Source organism: Choloepus didactylus, chromosome 10 (genome assembly GCF_015220235.1).
Source record: "Choloepus didactylus isolate mChoDid1 chromosome 10, mChoDid1.pri, whole genome shotgun sequence".
NCBI classification, from domain to species: Eukaryota; Metazoa; Chordata; class Mammalia; order Pilosa; family Megalonychidae; genus Choloepus; species Choloepus didactylus.
Genome location: NC_051316.1, coordinates 92715849 through 92729542, shown reverse-complemented (window position 1 = coordinate 92729542; position 13694 = coordinate 92715849). Strand labels below are relative to the sequence as shown.

Genomic DNA, 13694 nt, shown 5'->3' with positions numbered 1-13694 from the left:
TATGGAGCTGACAATCAAATGGGGAGACTGAAATTAACAGATGGTCCCTTAAATACTTACTTAATCCACAATTGAGATGGTATAACAGGGGCACCCAACCAGGTCTGAGGAGACAGGGAGTGACTTCCTAAGTAGAACCTAATGGATGAGTGAAGGGCGCTGGGAGAGGAAATCTACAGGGGTTGTGGCAACATTCACTGTTAGGAAAATTTTCCTTTGGTCTAGCCTAAATCCTTCATGCTTCAGCATAAGCTCACCTTCCCTTACCCCACCCCAAGCCCTCCTCTGAGACTCTCACCTAAAATGGAGAGGTAGTGGAATATGGTGGGGGGGTGGGGGTGGCTCCGTAGTTACTGGAAGTGAACCCAGGAAGTGGGACTATGGAGAAAGTAAGGAGGGAGGGGGCGGCTCGCCCTGCACGTACCACAACAAAGCCCATCTTGCCCACGGCCTCCTTGTGGTCATTGTCCACCTGGCATACCAGGGCATTGCACAGGTGCACGGCGATACGCTGGATTGACTCGTCCTGCCTCGTGGGGTTGAGGATGCTGAGAAGGAGCTCGTTGACCCGGCGGTACTGGAATTCCAGCTCCTCAGGGATGCTGAAGTTGCAGAGGGTCAAGCAGCAGTTCCGCTGGACCTGGGCCGGTACAGGAGACAAGTGGACCACATTCAGGGTGCGCCTCAGCAGCCAGTTGAGGAACGCTCCAGAGGCAGGAGATGCATCCAGAGCTGTGGTGGTCCAGGAAAGCTTCCTGGAAGGGGAGACTGCAAGCCTTCATCTTCATTTGAAAAAATATTTTTAAAACAAATGTGAAGTGTAATATTCATACAGAAGAGTGCAAAAACACAAACATACCATTTTACAAATTTCTGTAAAGCCAACACCCATGTAACCACCACCCGGGTAATGAAACAGAACATCATCAATTCCCCGAAGCCCCCATATGTTCCTTCCCATCATAAACCCCTCCCTCCCCACTAGAAATAACCACCCTCCTTGCTTTACCAGGTGAATTATTCTTTGGCATCTTGCTGCTTTTTTTCAATCACAGATTTGTAAGATCAACCATGTGGTCATAGATAGCTGGAATTCATTCCTTTTTAATTGCAGTATAGTATTCCACTGTGATATTACCCCACTTTATTCATCTGGTCTATGGCTGCTGATGGACATTTGGGATGCCTGAATTTTTGGATACCATGGACAATTTTTTACACATGTGCCCTGGTGTCCAAGTGTGTTGGGTTTCTCTAGGGCATGGAACTGCTAGGTCACAAGGTTTGTGTGTCTTCAACTTTACTAGATAGTACTGTTTTCCCAAGTAGTTGTACCAATTTACACTCCTACCAGCAGTGTAGGACAGTTCTAGTTGCTCTAAAACCTTCTCTTTGCATTGTCTGCAGGCTTATTATTTTTTTTTACAGTGTTTTCAGTACTTTTCATGTAATTTAATTTCCTTCCTTCCTTTGTAGATATTAAAGGTTTGCCATTCTTTATTAATCATATAATTTAGAGACATCACTCTTGGTTACCTTTTTGTCTTTTTTCTCTCCAATAAACACAGATTTTTTCAATTTGAGAAAAAAACCTATTTTTTAACTATAAAAGCAATATTTACTATAAAAAGTTCAAATAATACTATCCGAACAGAAAGTTAAACTCCCTCACCCTATATGGTTCCCCAGAAGTATTCACTATTAAAAGTTTGGTGTACATTCTCCCAGAGTTTTCTCTCATACAAATTCAAACATACATTTGGGGAAGAGGGGGGATGAAAAAAGGTATTATACATATTTGTCCAAATTTGCTTCTCTTCACTTAGTAATATGCAGTGGACATCTTTCCATGTTAGGATGTATAGACCTGCCAGAGTATCCAACTGTGTGGGTGGACTGCAAGTTACTTCTCCAGGTCCCTGTTGCTAAGGCATTTTGGTTTCCTCAGATTTCTACCTAATCAAACAAGGGTGGAAGTATGTATAGTTTTTTCCTCTAAGAACATTTTCTAAGTGTGGAATGCTTAGGTCAAAAGATACTTATTTTTACAATTTTGGTAGGTTCTGACAATTGCCCTCCAAAAGGTCGTACAGTTCACACCCTCCCGGCCCGGTAGAAAGTGTACGAGTACTCTTCCCCTGAACCTTATCGATGCTGGGTATCGTCGATCTCTTGAGATGAAGCGTGGTGTCTTCTTGTTTTAATTTCCATTTCTCTAATAGGATTTATTAATTTGTTTGGAAGTCTTAAACTAGCATTTTTTTTTCAGTAAAAGAAAAAGAGACACCCCTTTTACCTGATTATAAAATCAATCTCTATGTAGGAAAAATCACTGGAGTTGGCAAGGCAGTGGGGAAGCGGGCGTACTCATTCCTACAGAGGGAGGACAGCATACCGTAGCCTTTCTGGAGGATAATATGTACCAAACGCTTTGAAAATACACATACCTGTGGCCCCAGCAATTCTACTTCTAGAAATGTATTATAAGGATGATCAATTAAATATAGTTGGCAAAGCATGGTTTGAAATAGCAGAAAAAACAAAAAGCAACCAAAATGTTCAATAGGAAGGGACTGACTGAATAACTGCAGCCCGTGCGTGTGGCAGGGTCCTGCCCTGGGAGTCCATGAGCACAGGGCTGGACCGCCACCTCGGGCTCCAGTGTGCAGTCTGCTACAGACTGGCCGCTCCACAGGTGCTGCACACTGTGCTGGCACTGACAACTATGAAAGTAAGCTCTTAGAACTGACTATTGGCAGGAGAGATGAGAATGTGACTGACTTTTACTTTCCAGTCAATATATTTTCTTATTCCTTGACATTTGTTTTGTTTTGTTTTGTTTTTTAAGCATTAAACATCTTACTTTTGTAATCAGAAAAAAAATCCTGTTAAAAATGTTGTAGAAATGTATTTGTTGATATGGCAGATGTTCACAAGACACTGTTAAATTAAAAATCCATGTGACACAAATAGTACACACAGTATGATCCAAATCTGAACAGATTTACTAAATATATATGCAAAGACTAAATTCCAGAGCAATAGACAGTCAATGTTAATGGTGGTGGGAAGTGGGTGATTTTTATTTTCTTTTATTTTTTATATCTGTAAATATATAAATTTTTTAATATCTGTAAATATATAAATTTATATATAAATATATATTAAAAAAAATGGGGCTGGGTAATGGGGGACCTGAAGGCTGTGTCTGGGGAGTCTGGGAATGTTGCAGTGGGATGGGGAGTTGGAGAGGGAGGCAGTACAGAAGGTGGGAAAGGGTGAGAGCATATGTGGCACTCTAAGGGACCTATGAGCCAGTCAGCATGGCTGGGGCCCAGGGTAAGCAGGAAAACGGGTGGTTGGGGTGAGAGCATGCAGGGCCTTGGCAGGTTGGGGGCTCACCGTCACCTCCTGGTAGGATTCCATGCCATTCAGCACCACTTGGATGACCTGCCGGCGCAGCTTGACACTCTGCTCTGAGCGGTACTCGGAATTGGTTAGATAGAAGAGGGCAGCACTGCCTGTCACTTGAATGTTCTTGTCATACTTGTGGCACTTGAGAGCTGTGATGACCAGCTATATGGAGACAGGACAGGGGCCCAGGTTGGGAAAACCCATTAAAGTTGTGCTGGGACAGGCCTAAAGCTGTATGAGGATGGAAACTAGGATTGGGAAGCAGAAACTAGGATAGGGCCATGGTTCTGGAGGCCCCGCTGTTGTGCTCCAGGGCCCTGTGTGGAGCGAGGCCTGAAGGCCAGAGCTCCAGGCTGGGTGTGAAGAAGGCCAGTGCTACAGCAAGTCAGGTACTGCGAGGGCAGAGGTGAGGTTCCAGAGGTAGGTGTGCCAGTGCCCTGGGGATAGAGGGCAATGTAGAGGAGGGACAGGACCCAGAGGCAGGGCTGGGGCTCTAAGGACATGTCTCAGACAGTCAAGCTTCCTCTAGATGGGAGTGGACAAGAGCCCGAGGGGCCACCAGGATTGGGGCTGACCTTCAGGGCCCGCAGAAGCTGGTTGCAGCGCTCGATGCGCGCAATGTCAAAAAGCAGGTTGATGGCCCGCGATGTGATCTCAGGCCGGTGCTCCGTGTAGGCCTCGATGGCGTTGAGAACCTGCTCCTCATTTTTGTCACCACTTACCTGGGGATGGGGCATGCTCAGAAAAGCCCATAGAGGCTGAATGGTGGGATCCCCCATCCCAGCTTGGTGCTCTAGGCCCAGGGCAGACACCCTGGTGCCTCCAGCTCTGCCACCCCCTTTCTCCCAGGGCTCCCTGGTCCTCCCTATCTCCCCTCTCACTTTGTAGGCCGGAATGTGCGTGAGGCGGCACAGGGAGGTCTCGAAGAGCCCGAGAAACTGCAGTGGCCTCTTCAGAGCCCGGAAAGGCATGATGCTGCTCTTAGAAGGCTCGATGCTAGGGAAAGAGGATGTTGGGGTCAGCGGTGTGGGGCCTGGGGCTGCCCTGGGCTCAACATAAAGAGGGCCTCTCCCTGGGGTGTCCTCTTTTAGATGTTCCAGCCTCATCTCTCTCTTTTTTTTTTCAATATCAAAAAATAAATTTATTTCAACTTTGAATCAGTGAAGAACAAGCATATAGATAAACAGTACGAAGAACAAAAATTAAAACATGAAAAATGGCTTAAGACAGAAAGGCATTCTTCAGCCCCATCTCTTAACACCATCTTCATGCTGTGCTCCAGTGGGTCTGAGTGTCTGGTAATTCCCCAAGCACTGCTTTTGCCTTCATCTACCAGCCCATGTGCCTGCTGTTTCCTCTGCTAGAGTTTCCTCTGGCAAACTCATAATGATCCTTCAAGATAACCTGGATGTCATTCCTCCTCCTTCCTCCTTCCAGAGCCTCAGGGCAACCCCAGAGCCCTGTGCTTCCCTGAAAACAGCCCTTATCATGACCTACTTACTGGTCTGTCTCCCACTATCTCACATGCACTCTGAGAGGGCAGGGCATGATTCATTTCTTTATCTCCAGCACCCAGCACAGCCCTTGGCAGTGAAGGCACTTGGTAAATGCTGTTGAATGACTCCCCGCTTGCAACAATAAAGCGTGGCTTCCCAAAGCTCCCCTGCCTGTGGCCCTACCTGGTCTGTCCCACTTCCTCATCCATCTTGGAAATACTGCAGTTCTCCAGGATCATGTGGCCAGAGATGTCCAGGGACATCAGGTTCCCTAGCTTCTGCACAAAGAGGCTCAGCACCTTCCTAGTCAGCTTGAACTTGTAGTAGCTGGAGAGGCGGTCTCGGGAGATGTCCAGGTGTCTGGAGATTGGGGTGGGGGCCACAGGTCAGAATCTGGGCACAGGTGGGGCTAACTCATAGACGCTTGCTCCCTCAGTCCATAACAGGTGAGAGTCCATTTCTACCACAACTGATCCAGAGCATTCTGGAAAAAAACTTGCCAGGACCCAAGTGCCCTGAACAGCCTCAATCCAGCTGAAGCACTGGGTTTAAGGTCTAGGACTGTCTTTTCTATCCCCATGCTCTGCCTGGCCAGGGGCTCATAAACCCTCTGGGACTGGTAACTCCCACATCCCTGCCTCCCTGCCCCTCCCCACTTCCCATCCCTGGTGACCTCTGGGCTGGGCAACTCACCGCAGCTTGTGCAGCTGGACAATGACACGGATGTGGTCATCTGACAGGTCCATATTGTAGAGTACAAGGGATACTAGACTGTCTTTCCACTGGGTTAGGAAGGCTGCGTCACTTGTCTGAATGCCTGAGAGGTCCAAGGCGGCAAGCGAGTTGAGGGGCCGCAGCAGGGACTCCACAGGGACACCATCAATCATGCGGCCCAAGTTGAGGAAACGTAGGCGGCTAAAACCTTCAAAGGTGAAATCCTTGACCAGCACCTGGCATGTGGGGTTGACAAGGCACTCGTCTTCGCAGCCCCCTGGATTTTCCTCCTCGTAGAAAATGTTTGCACAGCCAAAGAGGCTCAGTGATACCAAGGTGTGGCTAAAGCTCCTCAGTGTCTGCAGGCTCTTGGCGGACAGCTTCTCGCAGTTGGTCAGATACAGCTCCACCAGGTCCTGGTAGCAGGCATGGCTCTGTCATCACTCCTGCCCACCCCTGCCCTAGGCCTTGACCCAGGCTTACAGGTGGGCATGGTGGGGTTGCACAGTGAGGGAAGAGTGGCTTTGGGATCCCTGGGTGGGAGGTTAATGGCCCCAGCCCTGGCTCACTGTTTGAGCCATTTTGGGCCAGCCTCCCCATGGCTATCCCCAGTGCCCTGGAGATGCAGGCCTCACCTGCTTGCGAATGGCTTCCAGGTCCTGGTCCTGCACCAAGTCCTCACGGAGATGGATACGGGTGAGACGTGTGCTGCGGGGGTCTGAAAAGAGGCTGAAGAAGCTTTCATGTGGCTCAAAGTTGCAGGCAGCATTGACCAGCTCCACATACCTGGGAGAGAAGAAAGGCTCAGGGAAGCAGCCCAGGGACCTTCGTTCTCCCTCCAAGGCCCAGCACAAGGCCCTCCGTTTCTGAACCTCTTCGTCCTTCTCCTAATAGATCCTGACTACACTACAGGTGAGACTCTTTGAGTAAGGGTACCCCAGGAAGCGGGAGCCCAAAGGTAGCTCTCTGAGTGACCTACTGGTGATGAAGGGACTACTTCTCAATAGCAAATCCCAAGCCCTTCCCACCCCCCAAATCCTAGACATTCCCAATACAAACACATACACCTCCTGTCCAAATGCACACCCGTTACACACTTCTCCACAGATGGAGCAGTAGCTCCACTGCCATGTCCATGCTCATCATCTTCTTTAAGCTAGCTTCTGGTTTCTTTATCATCCCTCCCAGGGCCCTTTCAAACAGGAAAATGAAGCTAAGTGGTTGGAGTTTCCAGCTGGGTACAGGGCAAGCCCTCGATAAAACTCTGAGGTACTAGCTCATGCAAGAATTCTGATCTGGTGGAAAGAATTCTCTCTGGAGTCAAACATTATGGAGTTTAAACTTCAACTCCCAGGAAACTGCATGCAGGTAAATGAACACCTCCAGTCCTGTTTCTTCATCTGCACAGATTTCATCTGTAAAACCAACCTAACATTGGTCTGCAAAGTGTCCAACTTAGTGCTTGCCCCACATCAAATGCTCAGAATAAAAACATTATTACAAGTGTGGCTCTGTCCTCAGGTCACACACAGGTTCCCACTTTCATATGCAGCTGTCTGGTCTAACAATCTCCCTTCTGGGCATCCAGACAGCACTCCTGGCAGCCAGCAAATGCACACCTGCTTCTCAGAGGCCCCTGTCAGTAGGGGGCAGGGAGTGGGGAGGGCACATAAAGATTTTCCAAAAGATTCAATCCCTGATCACGAATCCATTATTCCAGCACTGGCATATACACCTATACATCCATGCTCATTTAGCTCACAAGCACACACATTAGCCTGTTCTCTTGTGCATGTGTGCTCTCTCACACAGACTCAAATGCACACATGCACTCTCACACTCAAACATACCGTTGTGTTTCAGAAGCCCACATGTGTATACACACTGATTCCTTCATGTGTAAATACCCACACACATACCATCATGCATACATATACCTTTTTTTAAATGCATTTTTTTCATTGTGAACTTTAACATATATATATAACAGTGACAACTTTCAAAGTATGATCCAACAAGCAGACAGAGAACAAACCTCAAAGAATGTCATGGGTCACAGCTCTACAACTTTTATGGTTATGGATAACCACATATACTTTTACGATTATGAATACACCAATATTCTCTCACAGCCACAGACAACATGTGCACGCACACCCTCGCACATATGTGTACACATCCAAACCACCACATGGTGCACAGACACAGTCCCTCTCTCTCCACACACGCTCATGCTAAGACATGCACCCTGCCCCATTCCCTGGGCCTGCTCACTCATTGACAAGCCGATCACAGATCTCACTGGGCAGGAAAATGTCTGGATGTAGCCGCAGGGTCTCCTTGTCCAGCAGATAGCCCAGGGTGCCATCCAGGTTGCGTAGGCAGAAGTCAGTGCAGAGGGCCATCAGGGACTCGGGAGTGTCAGACGCCATGCTGGGGGCAGGCAGGTGGGCCACTCCTGCACAGGGGCCCTCAGGGATAGCAGGGAGGTCCCAGCACTCACAGAATCATTGGCAGAGTCAGATCCTGGGGAATCGGAGAGAAGCCAAGTGAGCCACACAAAAGGCCCAGAACCACCAGTTGAGCTATATCCATTCTCCAAGCAGGGAAACTTGGAGATCATATTTGAATTGGCAGCTCAGCAGGGCTAGATTCCAGGACTCCTGACTCCTTCCCTCGCTGCTGTGCCACCATCTAAGCATGATTTGACCTACAAAGAGCATGGACGGGGCCTTGTCCAGGCATCTCTATGGCTTCAAAATGCCAGTGGGCAGACATATTTGTGGTGGGGACAAAATGCTTGACAGGAATTTTCACCACCTGCTCCTTACAACCGTAGAAGCCATATTTTTTTAATAATTTAATTCTTTATTAACATAATTTTATTGAGATATATTTACATACCATATAATCCATCCAAAGTATACAGTCAATGGTTCACAGTATTCATCACATAGTTGTGCATTCATCACCATGATCATCTTTAGAACATTTGCATTATTCCAGAAAAAGAAATAAAAAGAAAAAGAAGACTCCAAACATCCGTTACCCCTTACTCCTCCCTCTTATTGACTACTAGTATTGCACTCTACCCAATTTTAAGACTTTCAATTGAGGTAGGTTAAACAAATGTAGTATTGTCAGAGATAGATATAGATGAGTGAAACAGAACAAAACATCCAGAAGTAGATCCATACAAACATGGGCAACTGAATTTTTCTTTTGCTGTATAGTTATACAATCATTATCAATGATCAGGGCTACTGGATTACAGTTCAACAACTTCAGGTATTTCCTTCTGGCTCTTCTAAAACACCAGACACCACCATCACCACCACCACCACCACCACAACAAAAACCGACTACATAATGAGTCAGTGGTCATGGTCATTTGTTACGTTCTAATTTCTCAGTTACATCTCCTCCCTCTCACTTGATCTTTCTCTCAGTCTTCACAGATATCTGGGCAATTACCATTTTACCTTCTTCATGCTGGAAAGGGGGTAATGATTGTTGATCTTATGGGGCAGAAGAATGAAACTGGTTGATGTTCTTGGGGAGACTGGTACCTCTGGGTTTCAGGGCTTATCTGGCATAGGATCAATCTGGGGGCCTTAAATTTCTAAAAAAATAAACTTACTAAGAAAAACTTTCATAGAGACTTAGATAGAGCCCAGTGCATTCCCTAGAGTTTTCAGGAATACTGTTGGTTGGGGCTTGGCATACTGTGGTAGTTTGCAATATCTGGTTACAGCTTGCATAAGAGTATAACCTCCAGAATGACCTCTTGACTCTATTTGAATTCTCTTAGCACTGAAACTCATTTTCTTCCATTTCTTTTCCCGCTTTTGGTTCAGAAGGCATTCTCAATCCCACAACGCCAGGGCCAAGCTCACCCTGGGAGTTATGTCCCACCCTGTCAGGGAGACTTACATCCCTGGGAGTCATGTCCCATGTAGGGGAGAAGATAGTAAGTTTATTTGCAGAGTTGCTCAAAGAGAGAGACCACATCTCAGCAACAAAAGAGGCTCTCTAGGGATGACTCTTAGGCATAATTACATGCAGGCCTATCTTCGCTATTGCAGAAATAAATTTCATAAGGGCAAGCCTCAAGATAGAGGGCTTGGCTTATTCAATTGTGAATTCCTAGTGCCTGAGAGAATATCAGGAATTTCCGAGTTGGGGAAGTTTAATAGTTCCACCTTTTTCCTCCAGTCCCTCAAGGGACTTTGCAAATACTTTTTTTTATTTTCTGCCCAAATTACTCTGGAATGTATCAGGGTATTACATTAACCTGTACAGAATAACAAGATCTCATTCCCTATTTTAGGTTCCATGTAATTAGGTTGTTTTAATAAACTGATCAGACAGGGTAAGTGTGCTACAGAAAATTAAAATTTTACACAAAAACATTGCTTCCCTTTGGTCTCACACAGAAGTTGAAGTTTTAAAATACAGACAATATCATCCTTTACCCTGTATTCTGATTTACCTTAGTCCTAACTAGGTCCATTTCATTCATATCTCAAATTGGAGTCTGACCTCTTATTCAGCTGCTTTAACAGCTGCTGTATGGAGTAATACTGACTTTCAGAGCTGCAGAATTCTAACTCTGAGTCTCGGGTGTCACACAGATACCCAATGTTTCAGGGAACTACCAGGTTATACACAAAGAGCACAGCATCTCAACAGTTCAAACTCAGGAACAGATGTGACTGCTGTAAGAGCTTACAATCTAGTAACCTTTACAATGAGCCTTATTTGAACTTTCTGTATTCTTAATCAACTGCCCAATCGCTGCCCACTTTCTGTCCCGATAACCTGTGCACTTGAATTCAATTCTCAGATTTTGCTCATTATAGTTAGTTTATATTAATGAGCCTATACATTATTTGTCCCTTCATCTCTGGCTTATTTCACTCAACATAACGTCCTCAAGGTTCATTCACCTACTTGTGTGCCATACGACTTCATTCCTTCTCTTAGCAGCTATTCTGAGGTGTCTCTTGCTATGGGGTAGTTCCTAATTTGTACATAGCTATCACCTATTGAGCACTTAGTATGTGCTAGGGCTTTGTAGACATGATATTCCTGAATTTAAAATGAAGGCTCCTCCCAAGAGAAATGAAAACATATACCCAACTAAAAACTTTCACTTAAATGTTCATAGCAGCAATATTCATAAATAGCCAGAAAGTGGAAGCAACCAAATGTCTATCAACTCATAAATGAATAAACAAAATGTGGAATATCCATACAATGGAATATTTTTCAGTCATAAAAGGAATTAGTACTGATACATGCTACAACATGGATGAACTTTGAAAATATTATGCTAAGTGAAAGAAGCCAGAAACAGAAGGACAAATGTTATATGATTCTTTGTATATGAAATGTCCAGAATAAACAAATCTATGAACACAGAAATAGATTAGTGGTTGTCTAAGGCTGGGATGTTAGGGGAAAATAGTGAGTACCACTAATAGGTACAGGGTCTTTCTGAGGTGATGAAAATGTTCTAAAATTGATTGTGGTGATGGTTGTACAACTGTGAATATACTAAAAAACCATTGACTTGTATGCTTTAAATAGGGGAACTGTATGGCATGTAAACTATATTTCATTTAAACTGTTATTAAAAAAAGGTGAAGGCTCCTATTGTCTTCATGACCTTATGGTAGACAAAGATTCCTTAAATAGATTTAAAAAGTGCTAATCGTAAGGGGAAAATGATAAAGTGATCTGTACTGAAATGAAGAAACTTCTCTTCATACATACATGAAAATTAATTTGAGATGGATCATACAAATGTGAAAGGTAATACAATAAAGCTTCTAGAAGAAAACACATGCATATATCTTTATGACTTTGGAGTAGGCAATGATTTTTTCAGTCACACATACACACACAAAACAAAAATGTCCCACAAATCATAAGGAAAAAGAAACTGATAAACTGGACTTTGTCAAAATTAAAAACGGTTCATCAAAAGAGACCATTAAGAAAGAAAAAAGAGAAAAGGAAAAATATTATATGATCTCATTTATATGAAATAATCAGAATATACAGCTTCACAAGGACAGAAACTAGAATACAGGTTACTGGGGTGGGGGTGGAGGGAAACGGGGAGTTAATGCTTAATTGGTACAGAGTTTCTCTTTGGGGTAATGAAAGAGTTTTGGTGGTGATTGTGGCTGTGAATGTAATTTACCAGTGAATTGTATAATTGAAAGCTGATAAAATGGGGAATTTTAGATGTTCCCAGAATAAAAATTAAAAAAAAAAAAAAAAAGGGAAAGAGAAAGAAAAAGGGCAAGCCACTGACCAGAAGATACTTGCAATAATATGTCCAATAAAGGACTCATATTCAGAATATATAAATAACTTCTATAAATCAGTTAAAATTTAAAAAGCCCACATAGCATCCAACTAAAGAATAGCCACAAGACTTGAACAGGCATTTCATAAAAGTGAAGGTCAATGACTCAGCTTCATCACCATCAGGGAAATGTGTTGTAAAACCACAATGAGATAGTATTTCACAGCCACTGGAATGACTCAATTGCAAGCAACAAGCACAATTTAGACAATAACAAGCAAAGGTGAAGATATGAACAGGAGGAAGTCACACACACTGCTAGTGGGAGTGTAAACTGGGGTAAATTGGGAGTGTAATTGGGAAACTGACCATATCTACTAAAGCTGTTGCATGTTCAGCAATTCCACTCCTAGGTATATACTCAAAAATGCATATACAAATGCTCATCAAAAGACATATATCAGAATGTTCATGCAAGCACTATTTGTAATAGCCCCACACAGAAAAGAACCTGAATGTTCACAGACAATAGGTAATTGTGTATATTTACCAGTGAAATACTACATGGTAATGAGAGAATGCACAAACTACTGTTAACAGCTTGGATGACCTCACAATGTTCAGTGAAAGGAACCAGACACAAAACAGTATATACTGTATTAATCTATTTATATATTACTCCACAAGTTCAAAACCAGGAAAAACTAATCTGTGGTAGAGCAAGACTGTGGTTACTTTTTTTTTTTAAACAATACACAAAATTTTATTTTAAAAAATGCCTTCATTACAAAGTTAAAATCTGGGGAGGCTCTTTTCCCCCACATAAAGCATTCATAAATATGGCCAACAGAACTAGTTCTTCATTTAAAAAGAACATTTTTAAGTTGGAAAATACGATATCCACAGGCACTAGTGCAACTTCTAAGAGGCAGTGCAATCCTCATGCTGTCACAGCATCTGGGTTAGTAAATTTGCCTCACTGTCCAGAATTTATAGCATAATTCCAAAATTTAAGAGGGAGGGATAAAATATATGTGATCCAACAGGGGAACATTTATTCCCAAATGTCATTCCTGGATAGATACTCGTGTTTTCCACTTCAGATGATGTTGAGTTTTTCTCTCTCACTGGCTTTTTGGATGCATGACTATTACCTCCTTTCACTTTGTTCACAAGGGTGAATGAAAATTTTCTTTGAACATAGCATGACATTGGGATGTATCCTCTGATCTGTGGTTACTTTTGGCAGGGGCATGTGAGAGGGTTTCTGGGGCTGGTAAGCTTCTAGTCCTTAGCTGAGTGCTGCATACACAGGTGTGTTCACTGTGAAAATTCGTTGAGTTGTACACTCATGATGTGTGCACTTAAGAAAATGGCCTGGAGAGCAAAGAGCTCCAATGTTTAAAAGGGATTTGGCATTCAGTCAAGTGAAAATCTGATAGTGCTAAGATAAATGGCTACAGAGAATGTAAATTGAACCTTCACATTGAAATCAAGTGAATAAGACAGAAAATGATCAACCATTTATAGAACCAAAGACAGCCAGGAACTAATCCCAAACCAACATTTTCCTATCAGAGTCTACATCAGAGAGAGGGAAAAAACAGGTATCACTAATCTATGGTGTCAGAAGTCAGGGCAGGGATTACCTTTGCAGGGAAGAGATAATGAGAAAGCGGCAGAGGAGGCTTCTGGGAAGGCTGGAATAGGTGTGTTCACTTTTGAAAATTCATCGAACCATGCACTCACGG

General features: G+C 43.9%; 1 protein-coding gene across 4 annotated transcripts in view; it reads right to left on the bottom strand.

Moving 5' to 3' along the window:
- The window catches only part of ZER1 (zyg-11 related cell cycle regulator), a 31085-nt gene that overhangs the window by 8781 nt on the left and 8610 nt on the right, over positions 1 to 13694 (bottom strand). For 3 of the 4 annotated variants that reach the window (XR_005210824.1, XM_037798671.1, XM_037798672.1), the window contains 8 exons: positions 7899 to 8150; positions 6260 to 6410; positions 5604 to 6040; positions 5094 to 5270; positions 4296 to 4410; positions 3990 to 4136; positions 3403 to 3576; positions 425 to 640 (listed from right to left, as the gene is read on the bottom strand). Coding sequence is in view for 3 of the 4 variants with exons in the window: in XM_037798671.1 (XP_037654599.1) it covers positions 425 to 640; positions 3403 to 3576; positions 3990 to 4136; positions 4296 to 4410; positions 5094 to 5270; positions 5604 to 6040; positions 6260 to 6410; positions 7899 to 8056 (1575 nt within the window). In the remaining variant the exon portion in view is untranslated. The remainder of the gene's footprint in view (positions 1 to 424; positions 641 to 3402; positions 3577 to 3989; positions 4137 to 4295; positions 4411 to 5093; positions 5271 to 5603; positions 6041 to 6259; positions 6411 to 7898; positions 8151 to 13694) is intronic. The other variant, XM_037798674.1, reaches the window with a different exon arrangement.